Below are 27,268 nucleotides of genomic sequence, written 5' to 3' on the forward strand. Positions count from 1 at the left end.
AGACGGGCAAGCTAATTGCACCTGTGGGTGCCAGAGACCTCGAGGTTGATTACATTTACAAACTGTGGGGCTCCCTGGCGACCTGGCCCTGCAGGAGTGGGAGGGGGTGTCTAGTTTAGGCCCCCAGCCTGGGGGAGGAAGCTGGCAATTTTAGCCTCCTGACAAAAAAAAATCCAGCTCTGGAGAGGAACAGGAAGGCTGATCACAATCCAGCTGCTCTGGAAACAGTCAGCCCCCAAACTTTCTGAGCCCCTTCCCATCTTGGCCAGGGAGCCCTGACAAAGGAGGATCCTGCAAATGTTATTTCAAAACCCTCCCCACCAGAACACTCCCCAGTGGTTCTCTGCGGTAAATCATTGCATGTTACAGCTGAAGGGGGCCCTAGAGCCTGTGGGAAAATTGAGGGCGGGTTGGTAGGAGAGCAGAGCCCGGTGCCCTGACCTGGAGGTCTGATGCCCACTGCTGTGAGAACAGCTGCCATCCTCCTCCTGGCATCGCTGAGGGCTTCACATGCATGGTCTCATTCCATCTGCACCATGATCCTTCGGAGTGGATACTATTATGTCCCCATTTCATAGAGGGAAACCATGACTTGGAAAAGTTAAGGGACAGGTCCACATTTACACCCCGGGCAAGGCAGCGCTGGAACTCAAAGCAAACTGCTAACAGCCAGAGTCATGTTCTTCCCCATTTGTTCCCCGCTCGGGCTTCATCCTGGCACTGCCCTACAGGGGCTGGGCACCTGCCCTCCTGTCACAGCCACACCCCGCCGCGTATTTACCCACACTTGCTGACTGAGCAGTGTCCGTGTGGCAGGCACCCCAGGCCACTCCAAGGAGACTCAGACCTCATCCTCGGCCTTCGGGCCGCAGGTGCTGTCCTGGGAGTGGCTGGTTTGCACGACTTAAGTACATACCTGTGTGTGCAAGGCAGGTAATTAGTGTCCGTTCCCTGTGGTTCAAGTGAACCTGTCTTCCCAGAGGCCAGCCAGCCTGGTCCCCAGGGCGTGAAGCAGGGAGGAGCCCCCTGTGCCTGGCTGAGCCCAGGGGAGCGGCCCCTCTAGATGGCCCAGACCACGGGGACCCAGAAAGCTGATGAACGGCATGGCCAAAGCAGGTCAGACAGGGCTCCAGACACCACGGATGAGGGGGCGGGCAGGAGAGGGTCCTGGACCGCGAGTGCCCCCAACCCCAGCTTCTCCTTTCCATGCTGGGTTTGGTCCTAGAGAGCAGAGCTCAATCCTGTGCCCCCACATGGAGGGAACACCAGGATACCAGCGTTCATTGTCATCATGTCTGTTAGTCTGGGTTCTCCAGACAAACAGAAACCATTAAGAGCTAGATACACACGTATACATACACACTTACCTACTTATTTATTTATTAAAGAGGAGTGGCTCACGCGATTATGGAGCTGACAAGTCCTGAATTCTGCAGGCTGAGTGTGCCAGCTGGACACCCAGGAGAGCGGATGATTTGGTTTCCATCTCAAGACTCAGGAACAGCCCGATTCAGTTCCAAAGGCAAATGGTCAGGCTTTTTGTTCTACTCAGGCCTTCAACTGACTGACCGAGGCCCATCTACATTAGGGAGGGCAATCTGCTTTCCTCAGTCTACCGATTTAAATGTTAAGGTCATCCTGAAACACCCTCACACAAACCCAGAATGCCTGACCAAATATTGGGGTACCCTATGGCCCAGTCAAGTTGACACAAACCATCACATCCAGATTTGTACTTTTGTGTGTTAGTCCTGGGTGCACAGTGCTTTAGTTTACAGAACCCTTTTCACTGATACACTTATTTTATTTTTACTAATTCCTTGTTGGGGAGCGGGGAGCTGGAGCAGGTATTGATGGCACTATCCCCATTTTACAGACAGGAGACTGAGAAGCCATCTAGGTAGGAGGTCATGGAGCCAGGGCTGGAACCAGCATCTTCTAAAGAATCTTAGGGACAGATGACAGGTTGCTTGCTGTGTGCTTTCAGACATGTGCTCAAAAGCAAGGGTGTCAATGATTTGGAAGGTTTCTTGGACAAGAGTGGGTGGCTTCCAGGGCCAGTGATTCTTGAACCTGGCTGCACACTGGTATCAACTGGGGAGCTCGGAGAAATGCTTGTACCTGGCTCCTTCCCCAGAGATTTTGATTTTATCGGTCTCCTCTGGGCATCTGGAATATTAAAAGCTACCCCCCTCTCTGACCCCATGACTCTAAGGGGCAGCCAAGGTTCAAAACCACACTAGGCTCCCTGCCAAGAGCGAGGCAGGGGTGGGGGAAGCAGCATGGTATGTGCAAGGTTGACACATGCCAGTGGACGTCAGAGCCCGAGTGCCAGTAGGGGACAGCTAGCTCAAGGGGACCGACGTGGCGGTGATCTGTGGAGTTTATGAAAGGCTTTCTTCCTTTCTTGAGAGGAAAAACTTTGACTTTAAAGCAATCTTAGGCCCCTTTTAAACAAATTGAAATGTCTTTCAAAATTGGCATCACCTTGAGAATTCCAAGATAAATCCACCCCACAGAGATGAGGGCAGTAGTATTTACTGAGCACCTACTATGTGTGAAGCACTGAGTTCCTATTGTCCTCTGTATACTCCCAGCAACCCAGAAAGGTAGGATGGTCCCCCTACACCTAGGAGGGGACTGAGGCTCGGGCGGGAAAAGAACTTGCCCAAGGTCACACAGCAGTCAGGATTTGAACTTAGGGTTGCTCTCCTCCAGATCCATGCTAGGGGTGGTTCTGTCCCATAGGGGACACTTGGCAATGTCTGGAGAGATTTTTGGTTGTCACAACTAGGCGGGGAGGAGGTGCTACTGGCATCTTGTGGGTAGCGGCCAGGGACGCCGCTAAACATCCTACAAGGCACAGAGGAGCATTATCCAGCCCAAAACATCAACAGCCCTCAGAGTGACACACCCAGTGACCTCAGCCTGGGCTGCACATTAGACCCATGGAGGGGCGGGGGGACTTTAAAAATCCTGATGCCCAGGCTGCACCCTGACCAATTACAGCTCACTTTCTGGGGTGGGTCCCAGGATAAGTTGTTTCCTAAAGCTGACCAGGTGGTTCCAATGTGTAGCCAAGACTGCTCTAAACTACTTACACTGGTGGCTTCTGCTCCATCTGAGGGATCCTGGGGGAGGTGTACAAAATCGTTCTTCATGGCATATTCAGTAGCAACCCTCCCAGAATCAAAGGCCAGGGCTCTGCTCACTGGTTCCTTCCGGAGAGGTGGACTGATGACTCACCAGAATGGTGGTGGTGGTGGTGCGGGAGGTGGACTGGAGGGTTAGTGGGATGGGGAGGTGTCTGCCAGTCTTCCCTTTGCCTCTTGGGGCCCACAGCAAGGAATCTCCCCAGGTGGCTACCAGAGCTTCCCGAAGAGACCAAAGAGCGAGGCTGCCACCTAGTGGAGGAATCGGACAGAACGGCCCACTGGTTGAGTGCCTGGTGGATACCAAGAGATGTCTGATTTGGTTATCACTACAGCCCAGTGAGGGAGGTGCACACAAGGGCCCCAGGCACATAAAGATGAAGTCACGTGCTCTAGGAGGCCCCGCCTGGATCAGGGTTTGAGCTGGGATTAGCACCTGTCGGCCCCAGAGAGAGGCCACAGGCCTCCCTCTCCATTCTCACACTGGTTCAAGAGGAACAGGATTCCTGGACTGGACTGTCCGATTCCCTTCTGGTGTCTAGACTTCCCCTTGATGTCCAGGCAGGACCTGGGAGTAAACAGACCCTCTGAGCTAGCACAGCCTAGAAATTAATGGGCTGCCATCTCCAACTGCAAATCCAAACTCAAAAGGGAAACTGAACTTCCTCTGGGCTCCACCGCAAAGGTCCAAAGGTGCCCGTCTCCCCCAGAGGGTGATTAATAAACAGGGCCTGGGTGCACACTCAGGCAAGAGACTCCAGGACCCCGGAACATGTGGATGTAGGTGCAACCCACCTCCTGCCCTCCCGCACACAGTCTTGAACAGTCCACGTCAGCCCCCATCTTGCCTCTCTTTCTCTGACCCTGAGGACAGTCCTGGGTGCTGCACCACTGTGGGCTCTTCAGACGTGGCTGAGGGTCCTCGGGGGCCTTGGAGAAGTTGTCCTTTCTTCTCTTCAGAGAAACCCTTCCTCTGGCTACAAATGGAGTGAAGAAGAATTCCTGCAGACAGACAGAAGGACATGGGGAAGAGAGAGAACTGAGAAGAGGAAGGGCCAGGTGCCACGGGCTCCTCATTTCACCCTCTAAAGAATGTTTTCCTTATTTGGCACAAAAAGCAACTGAGACACAGAAAGATAGAAAAACTTGTTTAGGATGAAATAGCTACACACCTGTGATCAGAAGAAGGGGAGAGTAGACTCACCTGCAGCCACAGAGACATTCAAGGACTCCAGTCCAGGAGGCAGCTGCCAGCCGGGCAGGATGGTAAGGAGTAGCTGGCAGGAGGCCTGCACCTCCTGGGATAGGCCAGAGCCCTCATTCCCTGCAGGGCATGAGGGCAGAGGATTAGGGATGCCCCAGCTGAACACAGGTGCTCAGGAAATGCACGTCTGAGCACAGAAAAGTGGGGACAGCTACCTACCTAGCACTAGGAGAGTAGGCCGGTCCCAGAGGAACTCCAAGCAACTAACAATGGGGATCCCAGATGACCTGGAAATCTCAGGCCTGGGGCAGCCCACCGTCCCAGCCACCAGCCAGCCCTGCCGGGCTTTGGCCTAAAAGGGAGAAAAAGAAATCATGTTCTAGCTCACCAAACTTTCCTGAGAGCTCTGGCCGAGGAGGAGCCCGACCTTGCCATATATTCATTCCCTTGCTGAGCCATTCAATTCAGTCAATAGTTATTCAGCGCCTGGAACGGGCAGGCTCTGGGTGTAGGGCAGTGAACAAAACAGGCCAAAATCCCAGCATCACGGAAGGGCGGTCAGGGAGGGCCTCACTGGAGTGACTTTTGAGAACAGACGTCAAGGAGATGAGGGAGCACTGTGGAGACATCTGGGGAAAGAATATTCTAGGCAGGGATCAGCAAGTGCAAAGGCTGAGAGGTGGCTGCTTACCTGGCATGTGTGAGGAACAGCAGAATAGCAAGGTGGCCAGTGGGAAGGGAGCCATTGAGACAGGAGAAGAAACAAGGGGCCACATAAGGTAGAGCCTCAAAGGCCACTGAAAGGACTCTGGCTTATTCTCTGAGAGAAATGCAACGGCTTTGAAAGGTTCTGAGCAGGAAAGTAACATGGTCTGACTTAATGTTGCAACAGGATCACTCTGCCTGCTGTGTTGAGAGCCACTAGCAGGAGCAAGGAGATCCGTTAGGAAGTTTCCACAATAATACAGGCAAGAGGTGATGGTGGTTTGCATCAGAGTGGTAGCAGTGGAGACGTTAAGAAACGGTGAGCATATGGAAATAACTTCATGGTAAAACCAAAAGGATGCGTTGACTGGTGAAAAACGGGGGGTGAGAGCAGAAAGAAACGAGGATGACGCCAAGGTTTTGGCCTAAACAGCTGAAGGGACGGAGATGCTGTCGACTGAGCTGGGTGAGTCTGCAGAAGGAACATGTGTTGGGCTTTGGAAATGTTCAGTCGGAAATGCCCCTTAGACAGCGAAAGACAGCTGTTAAGTAGGCAACTAAATATGTGAATCTCGGGTTTAGCAGCAAGATCCGGGCTAGAATATACACTTGGGAGGCATTCAAATATAGATGGCATTTAAAGCCATGAGACTGGATGACACAAAAAAAGAAATGAATATACAGAAAAGAGATCCAAGGACTGAGACGCGGGAGACCTGAGGGATGGTCAGGGGAACCGTCAAACGCGGGGCTATACTGACCCCTTGTGTCCAGCACTGGAAGCAGAGCTGAAGACAGAAGCATGCACCAGGAGAGGGGTTTCTTTACTTAGGTTTGCCCCCCAAAATTAGGTTTTTGGTGATGATGAGTTTTTTGTTTTTGTGGGAGTTTGTTTTTTGTTTTGTGTATGTGAGAGAGAAGATGGGAAAGGCATAGACTAGTCACTGTTCAAAGAGTCTTTTAAGCTGTGCCCCTACTGGAGGAACCCAGGATTCCTGTCCACCAGCTCCGCCAAGCTAAACATTTACTGAAGACCGACTTAGTGGGCAATGAGGCCCAGTGGTAGACTTGCAGGAGGGGCAGAGAGGTATGCCTGGGGAAGGAGTGCAGTAAAGGGAATGACACCAGAAGTCCATAACTTCAGATTCTGCTCCACTTGTGGTTTTAAAAACTTTGGGATCCTTCCTTTACCAAAGGGATTTAGAAGGATGTAGGAATTGCTGCCAACATGCCCCCTTTCTTCCCCTCCCCCCAGTGAACGTCTAGCTGTGTGCCTTTGGAAAGGCTGAACTTAGCTTATTTCTGTTCCTTTACGACTCCCACCCCCTCACCTGTAAAAAGCCATCCAGGTCATCAGTGGAGAACACATCCATCACCTCCATAGCCCCCGCGCTGGCCTTGCTGACGACCGGCGTGAGTGGGCAGCTGTAAAGTTACCCCAAGCCACGTATGAAGCTGGAGAATCTCAAGAACGGTGCCCTCTCCTCCCCCGGCCCCCAAGGGTTAGGGATGAGAATTCTGGCGATAGGGAGGCCTGCCTGAGGGATCACCAAAGGGTCAAGGTGCTCAGGGTTTAGGGACGTCCGTGCCTGTTTCTCCGGCTGGTGATGACTTGATCCACTCCGAGGAAGTAAGCGGAGCGCAGCACGGCCCCAAGATTCCGGGGATCCTGGAGCCCTTCGAGAACGAGCCATAACTGTTGGGGGTCGTCTTCTGGCCTGGCGTCCCCAGCCTCGGTCCAGGGCCGGGGCCGCAGCGGGCTCACCTCCATGCAGACGCCCTGGTGGACCTGGTGGCGGCACAGGGCGTCCAGCTTCTGCCGTCTGAGCCGCAGCACTGGGATGTCGCGCGCCTCAGCCGCGCGGAGAAGCTCGGCCCGCTCCCCTTGCAGCCCAGACCTGCCGGCCTGGAGCAGGAGCCGGGCCACGCGGCGGCGGGCGGCCCGCAGAGCCAGGAGACACGGGGACAGACCAAACAGAAGTTCCAATCCCGCCGCGGACCGCGGGGTCGGTGCCAGGTCATCTAGTAGCAAGCGGCTTAGCTCCTCCCCACCGGGCCGCCGCGCCGCTTGGGAGAAATGACGCACGAAGAGGTGACCGAAGCGAAGCCAGGTCGCGCCCCCGAGGGCCGAGAGTAGCGACATGGCCGATGGCCCTTGCTGTGTCCTCAGAAGCGGTCACTCCTCACGGGGCACCCACCGACCCCCAAAACGGGTTAAGGGTACCCCACGGCTGCCTCCACCCCGTTTCCTCAGAATGAGGAAACAGCCCTGACTCCCCATTCGAAGAGTGCCTAGAAGCAGGTAGCCGAACCACCACCGCCCCCTCCCCGACTCCCACGTGGGCTACTCCACTTCCGGGTACGGGCGGCCCCGCCCCATGCCCGGCGACGCACCGCGCATGCCCGGCCGCCAGGCCGTCCCTACAGCGCCGCCTGCCGGGCTGGCTGAGCAGCGACCACCGCATCACGGCCGGCGGGAGGCGGTGATCAGGGCAGAGCTGACCCTGCTACAGGCTTCATTCTGTGCCCTTCGAGGTTCCAGGAGGCTGGAGCGTCGCATTCACCCAGGCACCAGCAAAGGACACTTTAAGGGGATGTGTTCAACCAGGTCAGTGGTGGTGCTTCCCTCCCCACTTCCAGTCCACCACCGGATGCTCGTGATTTTCCTCAGAAGCTTCTCCTGCTTCCAGCCCCTCCTCCGCACCTCCACTGTCTTGTCAAACCCACAGCACCAGTTAGCAGAACCCGGCAATAACTTCCTATCGCGTGGTGGCTGATTCTCTAGATGACAACTTTCTGCCTGTCCTGCGCCTGCTGACAAGCCACTGATGCCCTTGGCCCACAGGTAATGGTTCGCAGACCCCCAGGGATGCAGGCAGGAGCCATCTTTTCAGCCCCATCTCACTCATGCACTAAGTTCTGTGCTGTTCCTACAACACTGCATCCTCTTTCGGGCCTCTGAGCCTTGCACAACCTGTTGTCTTCTCTTCAGGCTGGCAAACTCCTACCCATTTTCAAGACCCAACCCAAATCCACATCTGCTACCTAAGGTAATCCACACTGCGAGAGTGAGGCCCTAAATCTACCCACTTTCCCACTCACCTGGAAGAAATTCTGAGACACAACCATCCCTGACCACAGAGAAGGAAGAAGAATAGAAAGGCACTCCTGAAGCCAAGGTAGGTTATTGCGATTTTTTTTTTTTAATAATTATTATAGTGAAATTCACTTGGGAGGCACGCCCTGATATTCTGCTGCCACTGTCAGAGTAGAGTGATGACCCAACTGGGGGCTGAGAAGCCACAATTGGGCTTGGAGAACTGGGACGGGGAAGAGAAGGGGCAGTGGGGCAGGTTGAGGAGGAAGCGTGGAGCCCTCAATCACCATTCAGATAGGTGAGGGGCTCTCTGCCACCTCATCCCTGAGCAACAGGTGGTGGGATGTAAGAAGATAGGGAGAAGCCCCCCTTTTGGCCACGGTCCCTTTCCCAGGTCAAAGGCAAAAGACCAAGGACAGAAAACAAAGGCCAAGGAGCCGAAGAAGGGGACCAAGAACAAGTCAACAGGTAAAACAATTAGGGACACTACCTTCTCTCCCCAGCCCACTTTCCACATTTGTGGTAGAAACAATTTGACAAGATAAAAAAACCTCAAATTTTATAAGCTTTGGTGAGGATGGGGAGAGGAACTGGAATCCAGGAGTCCAGAAATTAACACCTGCAGTCCAGAAGCAGGAACCAAGCCTTGAGGGTCGGGGAGGAAAGGGGGAGCTCCCCACAGGAAACTAGGTCACCTGCTCCGTGGGCCTCATCTGGATGTCTCCAATCTGCAGAAGGCACAAGGCTTGAAGCAGCCAGGACACTCTCCCCGATGCCCTTAAGGCCTCCCTGCTCTCCTCCTCTGGGGATAGTTGGGCTTCTCCAGCATGTGAACAGCCAAGGCCAGACTTACCTGGACATGTGGGGGTGCGCTGAGCACATAGATGACAGCCTCGGCCACATCTTCGGGTTTGAGACACTGAGAGCAGCAGGGGAAAGGGGGGTTGAGATGAAAGCAGAATGGCTCTAAGTTCCCTCCCACCACTGGGGTCCTCTCCAGCATCCACATTCCCATCCCAACCCTCCAGGAGGGGTGACGGGCTGGCTAGAAAGGTGGGGTCTGAAGGCCAGGGTTCCCTTCCCTCTGCCTTCATTTAGTGTGAGTGGCTCCATCAGGCCCGCAGGGAGGCCCCACCTTTATGTGTTCATAGGTGGCAGCTGCCTTCTCAGGGTCCTTGTCATGGAGTTTGAAGGCGAATTGTGTCTCCACCAGTCCTGGAGAGATGCACTGGGCCAACAGAGAGGGCCTGCTCAGGAGCTGAGCTTCGGCCCACCCCCACCCCAATCAGAGGCCAGGCCTTGGGGAGATTGGAGGGAAAGGATGGAAGCCATAGGGCCCCAGCTTCACAGTGATGGCTGCTCCATGTCCATTAGCTGCCTCCTCCCTCCAAAGCTGTCACTGGCAATTATCACAATGGTCTCTACCATCTACAGAGCCCTTACTATAAGCCAGGTAAATGTTTTACAAAATGGTGTCTCAAAAAAAACTCATAACCTGATAGATATTATCATCTCTATTTAACCAATGAGAAGACCGAGGCTTAGAGAAGTTCAGTGAGTTGCCCAAGGTCATTTGGCCTTCAAGGGAAGAGCCCAGAGTCCTGGTTTCCAGCCATTATGCACCTGGTTTACCACAATCCTTTGCTTTCCCTCAGTCTCACCCCACCATGTTCCATTCAGGCCAGTCCCCTCCCACCTCAAAGTCAGTGAAACAAGTACTGAGCAGGGCCACACAAGTAGTGGCAGAGCCAGGAGCTCTGTGCTCAGTACACTCCCAGGGGTTCTACGGTAAGCCACACACCCCGGACAGACACCCCTGGGCAGTGTGTATGGGGGGTGGGGAGGGTCCCCAGCAGGGCCAGGCCACACCCTCACCGTAGCTCGGATGTGGGTCTGGGCCTCCCGAAGCTCTTGCCTCAGTCCCTCTGTCAGTGCAGTGACGGCATACTTGGTAGCACTATAGAAATGGATCACAGACTGGGGTAACACTCGGTGGCCAGACATGCTGAGTAGAGGGAGGGAAGGAGAAAGAAGTGAGTGATGCTCCAGGGGGACCAGCAATGCCCTCTGCTGGGCCAGCCAACCATATCACCTAGATGCCACAGGGAAGCCTGCTACAGACGACCTTGAGAGGCCATCCTTGCAGCCCATGAATCTAGCTTGTTATTTCAGCAGCTCCCTACTCGTTTAGCAGTCTTCCCTCTGTGGACCACAGAGTCCATTCTCCTGGTCATGCAGGCTGTCAAAGTTCCCTCAATTTCATCTGCCTATTCACGGATATGGTTCTACTGGGAGATCTCTGGGGGCAGAGGCCATGTCTCCCTGCTCAGACTGGGAGCTACCCAATGATACTGTGTCGCCTTTCTTTGTACGATGAGGTGGGGTTCATTCCAGGGCCTGAGGAATAGAAAACCTCAGTGCCAGGAGAGCCCCCAGGCTTTAGCTGCAAAAAGAAGGGGCTGAGCCACCCATTCCAGCCAACTAGGGGTGGCACTTGACATACACTATTCTTTCCCTCACCATAATCATATTATTTGGGTGTTAACTGAGTATTAAATCCCTATTTTACCACCAAGGAAACAGGTCCAAAGAGGTGCCATGAGCTGCAGCAGATCACCCAGCTTGGAGTGGTGAGTGGTGAGCTGCTCTAGCCCTCGGCCACCTGCCTCACCTGTTGATGTTAATGATGTGCCCGTCGTCCACCTTCCGCTCCTTCATGGACTGGTAGGCTTCCCGTGTGCAGATGCTGAGAGCCAACACATTCACCTGCAGGCCAGGGAGGGCAATGGGGTGTCTCCAGCATGGGTCCATCTGAGGTGAGGGAGCCAAGACAACCCGGGGGATGGGGGGGAGAGCATTCCCGAGCACTGTCCAGGTCCTAGCAGAGGCCAACAATGGGCCCAGGGCACCTTGCCTTAGGTGCTCCTCCCCCTAAAGCCACCAGCACCAGCTGACGGCAGAGGCAGCTCCTCTCCCTGCAAACAGAAATGGAAATCCCCTAAACTGACCCATGATTCAGGAACCTTCCCTGTCTTGGCTGTTTGCCCTGTAAACAGCAGAACCTCTGCCTTAGGGAACCATCTCCTTTTCTTCCCCAAATACCCTGCTCTTCTCTGGGACAGTGTCTCTGGCCCTGCTTGCTCCTAAACAGCCTAAAATCCTTCCTAAAATGGATTTAAAAATGTCTCTCCTCCAGCACAGACCCTAGGCTCTCCTTGCCTTACCCAGCTCCTCTCTGCTCCTTTCCTGTCCGCTCCCTGTGGAGAAGAGAAGGCCTGAGCCTCCCTCCTTTAACTTCTGTTCCATCGACAAGATGAGGCACAGAGACCCTTTAGAGGGTCGGGTAACTTGTTACAGAATGGCTGGGGACCTCCCAAAGGCACGGGGTCTTCCTGCCTTCCTTGGCTCCTGCCCACTCCTACTTGTTGTGGCAGAGGTGACCCCAAATTCCCCCCTTTCAAGGTCTGAAGAAGTATCTCTGCTCTAAAGCTCCTGGCCAGCCCCTCCCCTTAGCCTCACCCAGGACAAGCAGAGATAAGGCTTTCAGCAGGTCCTCCTGTCTCGCCTCTCCAGAAGAGACGGGACAAGCTGGGAGATTAGATGTTGCTCTTTATCAGGTGTCAGAGCCAGGCATCGGGACAGAACACCCTCAGTGTGAAGCTGCCTCAGCAGTCACGGCACAAGGACACAGGAGGCATTCAGCCGTTTCTGGTCCTCTAAGCACTATGGGTTTGTGAGGCAGAGAACTCAGGTCCTGAGAACAGACAGAGTAGGAGAACAGGTCCCTTGGCATCAGGGGAGGAAATCTAGGTCTGGAGGGTTAGGGGTGGGAGTGGAGAAGATGCCTCATACGATGATACTAATAGAATTACATAATGTTCAAGCTGAAAGGGGCCTTAGGGATTCAATATAAGTCCCTCATTTTACAGATGGGCAAGTTGAGGTCCTGGTTTAGAGACCCACCTACTGCTGGTAAAGACCACAGCTCAGAACTCCCAGCAGGCTCTGAGGGCAGGGATAGTGCTTCATTTTCACTGTTCATTGTTTCAATGTTCCCTGTTCATTTCGAGGCCCAAGCACCTGGTAGGTGCTAAAGCTACTGTGAGCAGATATGAAAAGAATTGTAGGGGAAAAGACACATCCCATTTACATACTGTTTTCAGCTTCTCAGAATACTTTCATACCCTAATATTGCCCCATAATACCGTCCAGAAGTTGAAAATCCACAGGCTGTGTTTGATCCACACATAGTCATAAAACATTTTAAATTCACTTCCAACATGTATGGGAAGGTTTCATTCATTCAAAAAAATAATCTATTGAGTGTTTACAGGCTGAGGCTATTAATAGAATAAAACAGATAAAAACCCTTGCCATTGTGGAGCTGAGGTTTTGATGAATGTAGGGGGGGTGGTTACGGGGAGGGGAAGGGTGTCACATAAAACCCACGATCCCCACTCCTCTCAAAGAAACCAAAAATTCTGGCCACACTGCCCTACAGCAGCAACACTAGACTTCAGCAGTGGCTGCCCCCAGACACGGCAGTGCTCTCCACTTACCGCTGATCCCACCCGACCTGCCTCACTCATTTATGTACCTACCTGGCCCCAGGGACATTGGAGTTTCTGACCCCAGATATTGATGGTATTGGTGTGTTCATCCCAATTAGATGTGACAAGACTGAAGCTCAGAGAGGGTCACTACTTCCCTGAAGCCACATAGTTACTGGCAGGGCTGGGTGAGACCATCGCCTCCTGTCTCTTTGTTCCTTTTCTTCCCATAAGACCATGTTTCCAAGCACTTGACACAGTGCTAACATCAGGGGACATTCAATAAACAGCAGTTGTTTCCCCCCACCCATCTCTCTTCCAATAGAGGGAAATAAGTCTGGACTTTCAGACTGCACCCGGTTCTTAAACAGGGGCTCAAAGGAAAAAAGAATGAAAAGGTATAGCCATCCATCCACTCACTATCCCACTGGTAGGGAAAGAAACACGGGGACAGTGAAGGTGCTCCATGGTGGGACCCCAAAGCTCCCTCTTGCGAGATGTCCTATCCCAAGCAGCGCTCTGGTGCACAAACCCCTGGCTCCCTGCTCTCCTCCCAGCCTCCCATTCCAGGCCCGCAGCCCCTTACATTGAACATCTCGTTCCAACCGCTGGTGCTGCCTGAGAGCAGGGTGTCAGGCCGGGCCAACCCAGCGTTATTGATGCAGATGTCCACACCGCTGTGCTGGCAGCGGATAGCCGAGAACATGGACAGGATGTCCTCTTCATTTGACAGGTCGCATCTGTAGGGGATCAAAGTCCCGGGGTAGCCTGCACTCTTACATTCAGCAGCCAGCTCCTATGAAACCCAACAGGGGTCTAACTGGAATGAGCCGCTCACTCCCACACGCCCCAGCCAGAGACAACCTCCCTCCTTTGGCGGCCACCTTTCAGTCACGAAGATGCTGGGACTGCCCATCCCCAAAGCTCGTCCTCTTTGGTCAAAGTCCAGGGGATGAGAGCACTCCCTGAGCGAGGGCAGGGAAGTGGAGGAACCTTGCGGAGGAACTCGAGTTTTCAGTACTAAGAAAGGGCTGGAGCTCTGAGGGGGCCAAAGCAAGATCCTGGGAATGGTGTGATATTTCTTTTCTGCCTCTCTCAATAGGAACACCTCCTGTGCTCATAGGTAAGATGCACCTCTCACCCCACCCCATGCTTCTCCCACCAGTGCCAAGAGTCACTGAGCTGATTATGCTAGGGCCTCAAGCTCCTCTCCATCAGCTCCATCGCCTCATCCAATCCGTCCCAGAAGGGCTTATATCTGAACTATCACCCTCCTGCCACAAATTGCAGCCAGGGGCTTAGAGTTCTCACACATACTTTTCAGTTGAGCCCGACTGCCAGTCTCTCCTTGCTCTGCCTAGAAGAAGGGTCAGGAAGTCAGGACAGATTCTCTCTCTCTGTCCCTTAGTGCTCCACCTTCCACCCCAAAATTTCTCTGAAAACTATGAGGCAAGTCAGATGGCAGGAGGCACTGGCACCCCGTACATTACCGGGGCCATCACCATACTGAAGAGCTCTGAGAGAAAAAGCCCTGAGAAAGCAGAGCCACTGAGAGATGGCTGTGAAGAAAGCTGACATTCAGAATCAGAAAGAAACGCACTTTGTGGCCTTGGAGGCCAGTGACTGGGCACCTGAACCTGTGAAGGTGACCACGCATATGTGCATGTCTGGGAAGGAGAGCGCTGGGGAGTGTGGGGTGCCCTAGAGGAAAGCGAGCTTGGCCAGCCACCCTGGCCTGGAGCCCTGCCTCTCCCCAGACAAACTGGGAATGAAGGGCTGGATCAGGTGACGTAGGAAATGCTTTTCTGCTTTAACTTTCCGAGAGTTCAAAAGGTATAGTATGGTCTGGGACTCAGAAGCAACCCCCTTCATCCAGTTTTACCTACTCAAGACCACCTCAGGAAATGGGGATTCTCTCTGTAGGAAGCCAGAATTCAAACTGTTTTAATACCAGTCAATAAAAGCAGACTATGGTCAAAGAAATCTGGAATTCTCCCCACCCCCGGCAGGCAACTTTTCCCTTCCTCCTCCAGACTCAAAGCCCCACCTCAGGAAAGCCAGAATGGAGGGGCTGAGGATATGTTTCTCCCTGTCACTGCCTTCTCATTGCCCTACCTGTCCTCATCTGTCCTCAAAACTGACCTGAAATCAGTCCCCTCACAGCGGAGGCATTCTCCCCTCATTATAGGAGTCAGCATGGGGTGAAGTGATCAGCTTGGGGATTCCCCTGGGAGTTAGGGACCCCTTTTCCTGGCTAGTTTGGGGTGGCAGAGTAGGAAGAGAAGACATGAGTGGCTTCAGAATGAGGGAATCCAGTGGGTAAGCCCTGGCCCGATCCCTCTGGGCCCCAAGGCTCCTGAGCAACTCCGGATAGGAGAAAGGGAGGGGCAGTGTGGCGCAATGGTGTAGCCAGGTGACCTTGGGACTAGTTAGGAGGCTATAAAGTATACCTTTGGTCAGCAGGGGAGGGACAGCCCTCCTTCCTGCACACCTTCTCCCTCTGCCCCCACCCAAGGCCTCCATACTCTGCCTGAGTAGTGGTTGATACAATGCCCTGCAGCTAAGCACGAGCCCAACCCGAGAGTGAGCTTGCCAGGCAAATCCAATGACCTATGATGGAAGTTTCTCTTTTTCCTCCATGCTCCATCATGGCCAACTTGTCTTTGAGCCCTTGTTGCTCACAGCTCAGCTCCCAACCCCACGTTAAAGAGAAAAACCAGGAGTTTCAGTTCCACATTGTTTTGTCCCCTCAGGGTTCACATGTTTAATGACCTATGTCACCTACTCGGTCCCACCTAAAGACAGTGAAACTGGAGAAAGGTCTACCTGTGAATATCCCACTGGCAGTCCCTTATGCCCACAGCTTTGGAGTGGGGGCGAATGAGGGATTAGCCTCTTCAGAATAGCTCCACTTACACCCTAACCCACCCTCAGACCTGGGTGAAGAATGATAATCATTAAAACCTCTAGCGCCTGCTCACTTGGCTGCCCAGCCACTTTGCTTGGCTTTGTGGGCTAGGTCTGGGGATGAGAAGAAGCAACCCAGTAGCCAACTTTAGGCTCTGAGGCCAGAAAACGTTCCTTCCTTCTCCCTGGCTACCTAGCTAGTCCCTGACCTCAACCTGGGCAGGAACGTAGGAGAGGGAGAAAGATGCCTTAAAGTCAGAGACTTGGTACACTGGAGCAGGGGCTGTCAGGGGAAAAGGCTCCTTAAAAGACGGGACTTTAAAAAGCGAAGGTAAAGACCTGCCCTCAGGGATCAAAAAGGCCATCGCTACTAGGCCCCTGAGCCCGTTGCAAATGGCCCTGGGGTGGCAGGTAAGTGAGGGCAGCCTCACAGCCTGACTCCAGCCACTACCCCTCCCCCACCCAGACCCAACCCCAGCGGAAACGACGCCCCCCAAAGCGACCTGCTCCGAAGGTATGGCCTTACCTCTATGCTGCTCACGGTGCGGGCACAACCCACCACCTTCAGTCCCTGCTGGACCAGGGCTCGGACCACGGCGGCGCCGATGCCCCCCGAGGCTCCCGTCACCAGTGCTAGCCGGTCTCGCCACCGCTCCATGCCAGCCCTGGCCATGGTCCCGAGTCGCCCGCCCACCTCGTTCGGCGAGCTGGGCACTTGGACAGCGGAGCTCCGCCCCAGGTCGCAGGGGATTAGCCGCTTTCTTGTCGCCGCGGCGGCAGCCCCCGCCCGGCTCCCGTCCGAGCCACGCCTCCACCCTCCTAGCCTCCGGAATCGGCCACTTCCCGCGGGAGGAAGGCTGCAGCCTGGCGGCCCCGCCCCTTCCGGCCCCGCCCCCGGGGAGGGGACCTGTTCCTTCTGCGGTGCCGGCAGGAGCCTAAGAGTCTTGGGGGCTTGTGGTCCTGCTTTCCTGGTGAGCTCTTTCCCTTGAAGCAGGGAAACCAAGATTCAGCCGGAGCTTGCTCCAGACCCGAGGAGGCACATACCCTTGCCTCTTGCTCAGTAGCACATCCCTGTTCCTGACCCTTAAGGCCAGAAGACAAATTAAGGTTAAGGTGACTCCAACGCCCTACTAAATCAGCCAGTGGCTGATCGGAGGGATTCGGCTCAAAGACTGACTGCCTCAGCCTTCAACATTGGGAGACCTTGGGAGGGACTCTCAACCCTACTAACCAAGGAGAAGTGATGGTTAAAAATGAAAACATCCCCAACACGTGTCCTGGGGGATGGATTCCATCCCAATGGCCTTTCTCCAAATGTCCTGGACCCTCCCACTCTCGTTGGAGCAAATATATCACCATGTACACCAAAGAGGAAAGCAACAGCTAACATTTATTGAGCATTTACTGTGATGGCATTTTTAAGCACTTTAAATGTATTAATATGCACAACAACCCTATGAGATAATACCTATTAATACCCTCACTTTGTAGATGACTATACTAAAAGGAATGAAGCATGGTTTGGACCACAAGCAGTCTAGTCTCAGACCAGGGGATGTGTTCCTAATCTGCCTTCACTCCATTCTCCCTTTTGTCTCTTAGTTGGGTTGTTGGTTTTGCTCACCTTGCTCTCTGACCACTTAGGATATATTTCATCAAAGCACTGAAACCTGCCTAATTTCTGCATTAATATAGCCATCCTTCCAAAGAAAAACTATCTCTGCATAACTACTGGAATCCCTTCACTGCAAGCAATGGAATAAGCTGTGAATGTGGCTAGCTTATTCATTCAACAAGCACTCATGTTTGGCCCCAAGGGCGAAGATTAAAAAATAAAACTAGCCCTTGCTTTTATGGATCTCAAGAGAAAACTTGACTGCAGCAAGTGGCGGAGAAGGGATTGAGCCCAGATCAAAGGACTCTAGGAGGCCCTTACTCATTTTTTAATGGATTCCAGGATGAAAGCAAACAAGGGTCAGAGAGGAATCATGACTCATTTTACCTCTGCCACAATAAAACACTTAGATTTGAAAAGACAACTTTTCTGATCAGGAGGGGGATCAAAGAAATGCCACCAACTACAAAAATTAAATCTCACTAAGCTTCTGCTGTTGCCCACTTGATATCTGATTAGAAATCTGATGAAGGGATAGAGAAAGCCCATAAAACTCACTCCGTCTCCACTGCACAGAGGTATTGAATGCCCCTCGGTCTGCCTGCTGCCCACCAAGTGTTACCAACATGCAGTCACAAAGCTCTAAGCACATGTGTTTATTGAACTATTGATTCAACCTTGTAAATGGCAGCCAAAGGCTACTCATGGGGGACTCTCTCCTTCAGTAATTCAGAGAGCTTGTGAAAGAAGTAAACTAATGCCATAGTGACTTTGTTGAAAACCAGATAAGGAACATGCACTTGCACAGTCCGCAATGTGGTTAGCTCTCAGTGCAGCTTTCCGATTCCAATTCTACCCACTGAGTAATTACTTGTCAGGCAACCCTTGCTTGAAATTCTGCCAAGTTTTGTTTTCATTCTTCTAGTTCAATATCAACCTCTGAATTTAATGTGCTTTGTGTTATGTATCAGGGAACTTTCAATAATAGCAACTAAAAGTCTCATGAAAAAGATGCTAGCCAGTATTTAAAGGTATCACAGCAATTTTATTCTATCAAAACAAAAGACTGAAAACTGCTTTTCTTGATTGTCAATTCTGATCAAGGTAAGAATTTTGTCTTCAACAATCTGTATCTCTATCCTCATTTGCTCTTCATTCTAACATCAACACTAGCCAAGTATCAAGTCCACAAGTGGCAAATATTAAAATACTGCCACACATTAAGTAGAAACATGTACACCGAATTTTTCTATGCGTATTAATAAATATTCTTTATTTTAAATTTTGCACATTGCTCTTTAACATTACATCCAAACATTTTGCAAGTGGATGTCTACTTTGTAAAACCATATATTCAGCTCATTGTCATTTCTGTACAGAAGTATAAGTACAACATTACTTTTTGCCACTAAGTTGCTTTAGTAAGTCTCACAGGAAGAGAAACATTTAATGAAAAGAGATGGCTTAAATCATATGGCAGGCCTGCGCAGCCACGCAACTAAAGACACAAGCCTGAAGAAAGAACAAACTAATGAGGTTACCTCCACCGTCTCCCAAAACAAGAATGAATCACATTGATTTAAGATAAAATTTTGCTGTAAGTCACTAAATTAAGAGTTTTTTGAAAGAGAAGGCGCAGTAGTCATCTTGAGTGTTTCATTGAAAGACAGAGCTATTTTATTTATTTAATTTGCTCCAGCCGTTGTCAACCAACCACTACAAATGGGCCTCTTGTGATCATTTAAGCGGCAGTATTTATTAAATTTCTCCTTCAGATGCTGTCGGTATTGTTCTCTATTGCTGTAGAAAGACTGGTTATTAGCCATAAATGACTGTATTTCATCTTGTGAGATAAAGATTTCCTCATCTGAAGTACATTCAGACTCATCCTGCAAATTAAAGCAATAGTTAAGACTATGACTTAAATTAAGAATGGAAAATGCTACGCTGACGGAGGACAGCTAAAAATTAAAGTAATCTAGCTTTTTGTTTCAATTCAGTCACATAAAGCCTTTAATTGGAATGTTTGCAGAATAAGCATTTCATCTGTCTTAGAAAGTACCAAGAATAAAATCTAACTCAACTTAGTTTGAAACTCTAAATCTGTAATTTGTCCTAGAAGACTGTGAACCTCGCTAAGTACCAACATACCTTTTGCCTCAAAAAATGACTAATTAGAGATGGTTACTAGTTACCAAATTTTAAATAACCGGCCTTATCTCTAGCTAGTCCTATGTTGAAACTTTTATCTCTACAAATTAAAATGTAACATTTTCTTAACTTATGAAATAAGTTACACAGCAGCATCATTAAACTTTATAACCATATAAAAAAAACTAGTATTCTAAAGGATTTGGTTCCATTAGGTTCCTAATTACTTTAGAAAAGACACCATCCTTCTTCTTTTCACCTCTTCCAAGATCCACACAAACTGCACTGGGTCACTCAGAATCAGGTAAAACCTCAAATATCAAGAATTGGAACCAATCATAAAAGGTTTTCCAAGTTCAGTTATGCTTTTATCCTATATAACACCTACAGGAAGTAACCTAGAAAGTGGGCTCCAGTTCAGATTCTATATTCTTTCCTGGTCTGGAAGGATGGCTACTATAAATTGCTACTGTAAAAGGCAGTTTGCTTACAATAACCCTCCTCTCCAAGGAGGCAGACTCCTGGACATAATGCTAATTCTATCCCCCTCCCCCAACTAGTTTCTATCTTCAGACAGAGGAGGACAGGGAAATGTGCTCCAGAGCAGTTGCAAAAACCACTAGTGGAAGAACAGAATTGAAGTCACCAAAAAAATAAGGAAATACTGCCCTTAATTTCTTAAAAGCTTTCCCGCACTCCCAATTTTAAAACCTCAAAATTACTGTCCCCTCCCATATCTACCCCATGAGCGATCAGTTATTCACAATAAGACATCATGGTTTACTTACAAGGAGTTCAACTAAGCTCTTGGCACCTTTTCCAGAATCAGGACCAAATGATGTTTCTGTAGGTTCTGCAAACTGTGGTACATTTTTCCTATGCTCAAACCAAGGCAGTGGCTGCCCACCCTTCTCAGAGCTGCAGCAGCTTTCAGGATGTGCATCTTTGGTCTTGTCGCGGTGAAACACTGTGTGCACGGTATTTCCTGAGGTCTCTCGATTACCTGGATCTGTAATACAGCTTCCAAGCTTTTGGATCTGAAACCACAGCAAAGGATTTCCCAGATAAGAAGGCAGGAAATAATAGCAAGTATTCTTTAAAGAAAAAAATATGCCCTGACAGTTGTCTTAAATTTTTTAAAAGAATACTAAATAAAAGCAGCAGCTGAAATTCACTAGACACTTACTACATACCAGACACTATGCTAACCCATCAATATAATCTCATTTCATCTTCACAGAAGCTAATCTGATAGGGCCCTTTATCTCCATTTTACATATGGGAAAACAAAGATCAAGCAAACTGCTCAAGACTACATAGTTAATACATTTAAAAATATTATGAAAAGAACGAATTAGATTCATGACTCTCATGAATTGTTAAGACAAATGACCACACCAGACAGACACAGACAGACAGACAGACACACACACACACACAATGAGCAACCAATGGAACTGCGTAAGTTACTCATTCTAAAAAAAAACAGAAAAAAATCCTAGCCACTGAGATGCACACTTAACCACACCAAGGAAAATAGGTTGTTCTCCCCTCAACAGCAAAGGCTTAAGAATTGCAAGCTATGACACTTACATGTTCATCACATTTCAACATCTTGCTTTTCTTTTTCTTCTTTTTATTTTTTCCTTTGGTGGTGTTCTCTTCGGAATTTGCCCAACATTCAACACAACTATCACCATCATCCTCTTTGTCTTCACAGTGATGAACACAGGAGTCATCGCCTGCAGAAATCAATCGTCTCTGATTTATGTGCTTACATCAGCCATGTAGCAGAAATAATTGGGAAGCTTAAGCTGAACCTACCATGTTCGTCATGATTACAAATGCCTTCAGTGCAGGCAACATCTGAACCCTCTCGAGAACCTGTTTCACTCCCTTCCATGCTAGATGAATATCCACAGTCACTACCATTACAGTGTGGAGATAAGCCTGAGAATAAAGTGAGTGACAATTAACATACCAATAAATATATTAAGACAAAGAGAGAACCAACTGAGGACCACAAGAAAACTTCAAAATTGATGGCTTACTGAAAGTAGAAAGTAAATTAAATAATGAAAATATGATTAGGGATTTACAGTTTTTTGTTTCTTATCAAATACTAACAATTCAAACACCAATAACTCAAACACCATAAAGAAAAAGGAAATATTAAGTGTCTGACTAAATTATATGATATTCTTGGGGCTATAAAGCAATTCCTAAATTCTAAGTTACACCATCTCTCAAAGCTCATACATTTAAAGAAAGAAAAAATTAACTGAAGAGTTACTTGTTAAAAAGAAACTGTTTTTACTTACCTTTCTTTATTTTAGGGGACCCCAAAAGATTGCTGCTGCTAGGACAGGTACAGGATGTATTTTCATTGGTAACAATTACTTCTACACAACTATTACCATCTTCAGTGCTGCCACAGGCTTTGCAGCTGTTTTCTATGAAGTCTGTTTCCTGTAGGATCAAATATTAAGAGATGGTTTTAAAAGTTTTACCTCCATAATGGCTATACTTTAATTTCCTTAACATTAACCAATTAGATAGGAATTATGAGGTTAACAATAAAAAAAACCTATTCTCATGAAAAATTATTAATTCACTTCAAGACCACGAACCAACTAGAGCAAGTTAAGAGTTAATGGTATCAGGTAAGTCTAGGATAGCAGTTCTCAAAGTGTGGTCCGCTGGCCCTAGGGGTTCCCTAGGTCAATTGTTTTCATCATAGTACTACGATGTGATTTGCCTTTTTCACTTTGACACTTACACTGATGGTACAAAAGCAAGTGGTGGAAAAAGTTCCTGGTGCTTTAGCACAAATCAAGGCAGTGGCAACCAAAGTTACTAATAGTCACTATAGTCTTCATTTGTGAGGCACTCTCAGAAAATAGATGATTAACAGCTAGATAGAGAGAATTTCACTTAGGTCTTTGAAGCATAAAAACATTAATTTTATTAAGTATCAACTCATGAGCAGATGTCTTTTTAATACTCTATCTGACAAATGGGACGTATGCTTAAAGCACTTTTGCTGCACACCAAAGTACAATGGTTGTCTCAAGGAAGAGTAATTGTGCAACTGTTTGAGTTGCAGACTGAACTAGCTGTTTTTTTCCTAGAACATTAATTTCACTTTAAGGGAAGAATGAGAGGCAAACTATGGCTAGCCACACTTGGATATTTAAAAGACACTTGCTGAAAAATGAAGTCAAGGAAAACAATGGACAGTATTTGTTGTCAATGATATTCAAACATTCAAATTAAAATGAGAATTTTGAAAACTTGCATATATAAGTACAATGAGCTTGAAGCTTCCCAATACTTAAAGACCCTTCTAATGAGATCAGTAGTGGATTTTACGTGATTATCTAATATTATAATATAATGAAATGTCAGTATCTTGGAAGACACTTAGTGAACCAGTATCTTTCAAATAATCAAATTGTGTTACAAAATCATGCATGACTAGAACATCTATTTAAAGTGCAAGACAGACCAATGGATTTTAATTTAACAGTATGAAAAGGTCATTGACAAAGTGTCAGGTTCCACATTGCAACTAATCTTTAAGAACTACCATTTGTTGGGACGACTGGTTGGCTCAGTTGGTTAGAGCACAGTGCTCATAATACCAACGTCGCTGGTTCAATTTCCACACAGGCCAGTGAGCTGCACCCTCCACAACTAGACTGAAAACAATGACTTGACTTGGAGCTGTGATGGGTCCTGGAAAAACACACTGTTCCCCAATAAAAAAGAACTACATTTGTTGAATTGTACTGCCAAAGAAAAATATCCACAACTATCTGAAAAGGTTTATATTAAAATATTCCTCTCTTTTTCTACCATAAATATCTCTGTGAGACTTTCTTCATGTTTCAACCAAGTTAACATTAAGAAACAGACTGAATACAGAAGCAGATATAAGAATCCACCCGATTCCTTTTAAGCCAAATATTAAAAAGACTTGCTGAAGTATGAAATAATGCCACCCTTCTCACCTTTTCTTCTGAAAATAGTTATTTTTCAAAAAATGTTATTCATGTTAACATATAATGGGGTTATTATTTTTAAAAGAATTAATCATTTTAAATTTCTCCATTTTAATTTCTAACACAGTAAGTGTTGATAAGTATAATCCACATAAACAAGAGCTCATTGGGCACCTTACTTTTTAAGAGTACAAAGAGGTCCTGAGACCAAACGGTTGAAAACTGCTCTAGGCCACGCATGGAGTTCACTTTCCATATTTGGACTTTGAACTAACAACATACTAAGGTCAGGGAAAAGATAAGTATCCAACGTTGTCTTTATAAAACAAACACATGACATAAAAAAGTTTGGCTTATACAGATTATAGTAGGAAAAAAGCCAATATACAAGCTGCAGGAGCTCGTATTCTGGAAAAAGCACGGTAAAAATGCCAAAATTTAGCAAAAAGCAATACTATATATTCATGAGTCAATTTTAAAGACTATTACCTTCTCTTGGCTTACTTCCTTCTCATCTGCTGTCTGTAAGGGAGTAGGAATATCACATACACATTTATTTTTTCGTCTGTTCTTCCGTTTTTGGCGTTTCTTTTCTTGCTTGAGTTCTCTTACTCGTTCCTCCTCTGAAAATTCTTCACAAAGTTGTTCCAATCGGCTAATACCTTGCACTTTTTCCACAGTCATCTATTACAAAAACAAAGTTGAGAGTGAATATTGGTCAAAACTTTACTTGCTATGAAAATTCTCATTTGTTAATTTCAAATAATACCACACCCACAGAAACTGGTATTTCATGCTGTAATTTTGCCAGGCAGTCCCCACAAAGGATCTCAAATTTTAATACCTTAATCGATGACAGTCTTCAAATCTACTCAGGAAGTAAATATACAACTAATCCCTGCGGGAAACGTAGACTTATACACACTCCTATTCCAAACCAGCAATATTCTAATTTCTAATTTCAGAATTTTAACACAGCCAAGTAAACATTCATTTATTTCTTCACACAATGAGAAGACTTTAACCTCATTAGGTGATCTAGTTTCTGAAGACACAAATATACACAGAGAAAAGGAATAAAAAATCTGTTCAGAAAGAACTAGTACAAATCTATTCAGATTCCTCAGAACAGTGCTTAAAGTTCATGATGGGCTTCTGCAAAAAGGGTTTGTAGCTTTCATACCATTTTCAAAAGGGAATGATGAACCAGTTAAAGGGTTACAATCACGCCCTGGGATACAACAAAACATTCCCTAGCTAACCAAAATTTTATGTTCTACAGGGTATAACTGAAAAAACTGTTACCAAATCACAAGCACTAAACCCAATTAGCAGCATTATAAAGAGCCTTCAGTGTGCTTCTAAGAAGCAGTTCTTACATCATGGCATTTCCATAGCACTGACTTTACATCGCTGGACATCAGTGGGCAAACTGGGACTCATTGCAGGTTTCTAATTTTGCCACTTATTTTGAAGCTCCTTTTAACTTTTCATTAGTTGTTTCATAGCAGCATCTTGTTAAATAATCAACTTCAGTTTTCTACTCTAAGAAAGTCTAAAAAAAATCAAGGCTAGCCAAGTAACCCGACTAAAAAACCAAAAAGAAAAATCCACCAACTTCTTCTAAATCCCAGTTCCCCAGGCAACCCACCCCTACCCCCCAGAAACCACGACATTGTACCCACAGGCTGCAGCCCTCTGAGGCAAGGGCAGGCTGGTGGCTTACCTTAAGACTCAGTTCAATAGCCTAAGAAAGCGTGGGCACCAAAGCAGCCGACTGTTCTTACCTCAAAACTCTTGCGTAAAGCGTCAACACCAAGATAGAAGAGCATCTGCCATGTCTGCTCTTCTGCTCGTAGCTTCTGCCAGATTCGATGCAGTCTCTCATAAAGATGGATTCCCAGACAGGTCAGAACTTCTTCTTGAGCTATATCTATTGTCTTAGCATGCCTTTCTCTTCGCCTGTAAAAAGAATAAATCACACATAATTTCTAATAACCTTAAGCAAAACAGTAAAAGATGGATAACATTATCTGCAAGTTCAGGTTTTAAACACAATCTTCATACCTAATAACAACCTAGTAAGACGGTTATACATCCGAACTCAATTAATGTATAGATAAATACATAAGCACACATGTATAACCAATGAGAAATACACATGCAGGATGAACTCAGCCCTAATACTGGTAAAAATAAGGTAATTCAGGAACTGGCCCTAAAGAGATGGTTTTGTGGGCATAGAGAAGTCACATATAAGTGTCCAGTTCATAGAGGCATGACAGTTCCTTTCATTTTCCAATTATAGCAAACGCCTATTTGTTTTTTTGTTTCCTTTTTTTTGAGGGGGAATAAAGGCAATGCCAAAGTGATTCAATCAGGAGCAAAAGCCCTCTGGGCCAGTCTTTAGTAGAAGTGTTCATACATAGAACTTCAGTGATCAGTGATCTAAAAGAAGTCTTTGTATTCTAAATGCCTCGCAGAATGCAGGCACTCAAATGAAAGTTGGTCCACAAAACAGAGGGAAATGGGTTCAGTTTATTCTATAACAACTTTTTCTGATTTTATTTTCACAACAAAACCAGAGATAAAATTTTAGATTCCTATGTAATTTCATAATAATATACACAGTTCATGAATTACATTCAATAAAGTATTCTTAACCCCCTGCTGCTAAGGCATCACTCCTATGCAAAAACCATCATTATGAACAAAATTTAAACATGGAAATGCATGGATGGAGGGGGGAAAAAAATCCCTTCTAATCATTTTCAAATGAAAATGATAATCTATAATAATGAAAGCCAAAAAAAGCCTGCCTACTTCAAGCAACAAGGAGCAGAGAGGTCTGAACCAAACACCACAGAACACTTTCTCCCTATTTTTACTTAAGTCAACTAAGAAATGTGTATTTTAAAGAAAACAAAATCTTTACAGGCATACTTTAATTTATACATAAATCATAGGTACTGAGGCAGAAGGTGATGGAAATAAACTTTCAGTAATAAAATGAAGCAAAGCGCTAGATAGCCCGTTCTAGCAAATTACATACTCATACCCTCCTGCGAACTCTGGCTCAGCACGACCCAACAGATGCGCAATGAAGTCTGTTTCACAGCAAACGTGTATGTGTCGTTCATGTGGACAGCACCGCAAGCCTTCATAAAGTGCAGCACAGTATCCCTTCTCTTTGCTGCAATCAAGTTCACCAATAAGGATATTGTATGCTCGGAGGACTTTATTTTTGCAATCAGTGCAAAACCTGTTGAAAAGATCAAAATTAAGAACCGGCTGTGTAATTATTTCATGAGGCATATCACAGTGTGCTAGATGACACTCCCCTCCCCCTACAGCATTAAAACAAAGCCTCCATACACTATGAAAAACATACACAAAGAAAAACATACACATGTAAGGTAAACACAAACTTAGGGATTACATGAGTATAGCTAGATCTCCATTTGCAAATGATTTTTAAACTAGAGAAGCACAGGGGCCTAAAAGAATGAGGCAGATACGTACTTGTTAGTTCATAAAATACATGCCAAGAAAATATTAGTTGCCAAGGACTAGCATATCTCCAATTCAAAAGCTATTTGTACAGGTGAGAAATAAAACAACAGAGGCTACAAACCAATGATTTGTAGGATCACTTTCCTTCAGCCTCTGAAAATAGTTGGCATCGTCAGCCAGTAAACTTTGATTCAAATTTTTACATTTTATGTTACCACTAGTTAAGCACAGGGTGGGGGGTAGGGGCGCAACAAAGGGAGTGGGAAAGTGGTACATGTATTCTTAGTTTACTGGTAGCTTCCAAAATGTCACATTCTTTCTTCCAAAAGAATGCATGTTTCTCAATACACAGTCATAACATAGACAACAT

The 27,268-nt window shown here is 47.6% G+C and overlaps 3 protein-coding genes and 1 long non-coding RNA gene across 11 annotated transcripts in view; 1 reads left to right on the top strand and 3 right to left on the bottom strand.

Annotated features, from left to right (window-relative positions):
* Positions 1 to 1,352: 1,352 nt before the first annotated feature.
* MRM1 (mitochondrial rRNA methyltransferase 1) lies at positions 1,353 to 7,541 on the bottom strand. Of its 3 annotated transcripts, none has more exons than XM_074320940.1 (6): positions 6,651 to 7,541; positions 6,393 to 6,486; positions 4,576 to 4,708; positions 4,357 to 4,476; positions 4,001 to 4,154; positions 1,353 to 3,404 (listed from the first exon to the last, which is right to left on the bottom strand). In XM_074320940.1, the coding sequence occupies exons 1-6, from the start codon at positions 7,202 to 7,204 to the stop codon at positions 3,209 to 3,211; spliced, it is 1,251 nt and encodes a 416-aa protein (XP_074177041.1). In that variant the 5' UTR covers positions 7,205 to 7,541; the 3' UTR covers positions 1,353 to 3,208. The 3 variants fall into 3 exon arrangements, with proteins under 3 accessions (XP_074177041.1, XP_019588067.2, XP_074177042.1); XM_074320941.1 differs by having other exon boundaries at positions 3,268 to 3,404; positions 3,948 to 4,154; XM_019732508.2 differs by having other exon boundaries at positions 3,263 to 4,154.
* Positions 7,537 to 18,462, top strand: LOC141569019 (uncharacterized). Of its 2 annotated transcripts, none has more exons than XR_012492417.1 (3): positions 7,537 to 7,906; positions 8,054 to 8,240; positions 17,311 to 18,462. It is a non-coding gene; the product is annotated as an uncharacterized LOC141569019 (long non-coding RNA). The 2 variants fall into 2 exon arrangements; XR_012492416.1 differs by lacking the exon at positions 17,311 to 18,462 and adding an exon at positions 16,082 to 16,209.
* DHRS11 (dehydrogenase/reductase 11) lies at positions 8,242 to 16,288 on the bottom strand. Of its 3 annotated transcripts, none has more exons than XM_019732511.2 (7): positions 16,142 to 16,288; positions 13,295 to 13,504; positions 10,830 to 10,924; positions 10,034 to 10,163; positions 9,294 to 9,386; positions 9,012 to 9,077; positions 8,242 to 8,886 (listed from the first exon to the last, which is right to left on the bottom strand). In XM_019732511.2, exons 1-7 carry the CDS (start codon positions 16,286 to 16,288, stop codon positions 8,845 to 8,847), a joined length of 783 nt encoding a protein of 260 aa, XP_019588070.2. In that variant the 3' UTR covers positions 8,242 to 8,844. The 3 variants fall into 3 exon arrangements, with proteins under 3 accessions (XP_019588070.2, XP_019588069.2, XP_019588071.2); XM_019732510.2 differs by having other exon boundaries at positions 10,830 to 10,969; XM_019732512.2 differs by lacking the exon at positions 9,294 to 9,386 and having other exon boundaries at positions 10,830 to 10,969.
* Positions 18,463 to 18,877: 415 nt separating the features above from the next.
* Positions 18,878 to 27,268, bottom strand: part of GGNBP2 (gametogenetin binding protein 2) — a 28,280-nt gene continuing 19,889 nt past the window's right edge. For 2 of the 3 annotated variants that reach the window (XM_019732507.2, XM_074320935.1), the window contains exons 7-14: positions 26,444 to 26,647; positions 25,173 to 25,347; positions 23,875 to 24,069; positions 21,703 to 21,850; positions 21,206 to 21,331; positions 20,975 to 21,123; positions 20,170 to 20,418; positions 18,878 to 19,119 (exon numbers count right to left, since the gene is read on the bottom strand). In XM_019732507.2, coding sequence (XP_019588066.1) covers positions 18,916 to 19,119; positions 20,170 to 20,418; positions 20,975 to 21,123; positions 21,206 to 21,331; positions 21,703 to 21,850; positions 23,875 to 24,069; positions 25,173 to 25,347; positions 26,444 to 26,647 — 1,450 coding nt within the window. In that variant the 3' untranslated portion in view covers positions 18,878 to 18,915. Of the gene's footprint in view, positions 19,120 to 20,169; positions 20,419 to 20,974; positions 21,124 to 21,205; positions 21,332 to 21,702; positions 21,851 to 23,874; positions 24,070 to 25,172; positions 25,348 to 26,437; positions 26,648 to 27,268 lie in introns of all 3 variants that reach the window. The other variant, XM_019732506.2, reaches the window with a different exon arrangement.

This window comes from Rhinolophus sinicus, linkage group LG15 (assembly GCF_036562045.2).
Source record: "Rhinolophus sinicus isolate RSC01 linkage group LG15, ASM3656204v1, whole genome shotgun sequence".
NCBI lineage: Eukaryota > Metazoa > Chordata > Mammalia > Chiroptera > Rhinolophidae > Rhinolophus > Rhinolophus sinicus.

What these genes read in the sequence shown, in the direction of transcription:
- DHRS11 (XM_019732510.2), bottom strand. Translation starts at nt 16,288, where the DNA reads ATGGCCAGGGCTGGCATGGAGCGGTGGCGAGACCGGCTAGCACTGGTG. An exon ending in GTTGGAACGAGATGTTCAAT is followed by an intron (nt 10,970 to 13,294) that starts GTAAGGGGCTGC and finishes CCCTCACCTCAG; the next exon opens with ATGGACCCATGCTGGAGACA. An exon ending in CCACCTATGAACACATAAAG is followed by an intron (nt 9,078 to 9,293) that starts GTGGGGCCTCCC and finishes TGCTGCTCTCAG; the next exon opens with TGTCTCAAACCCGAAGATGT.
- MRM1 (XM_074320940.1), bottom strand. Translation starts at nt 7,204, where the DNA reads ATGTCGCTACTCTCGGCCCTCGGGGGCGCGACCTGGCTTCGCTTCGGT. An exon ending in ATCACCAGCCGGAGAAACAG is followed by an intron (nt 6,487 to 6,650) that starts GCACGGACGTCC and finishes GTAACTTTACAG; the next exon opens with CTGCCCACTCACGCCGGTCG. An exon ending in GAATGTCTCTGTGGCTGCAG is followed by an intron (nt 4,155 to 4,356) that starts GTGAGTCTACTC and finishes GTCTGTCTGCAG; the next exon opens with GAATTCTTCTTCACTCCATT.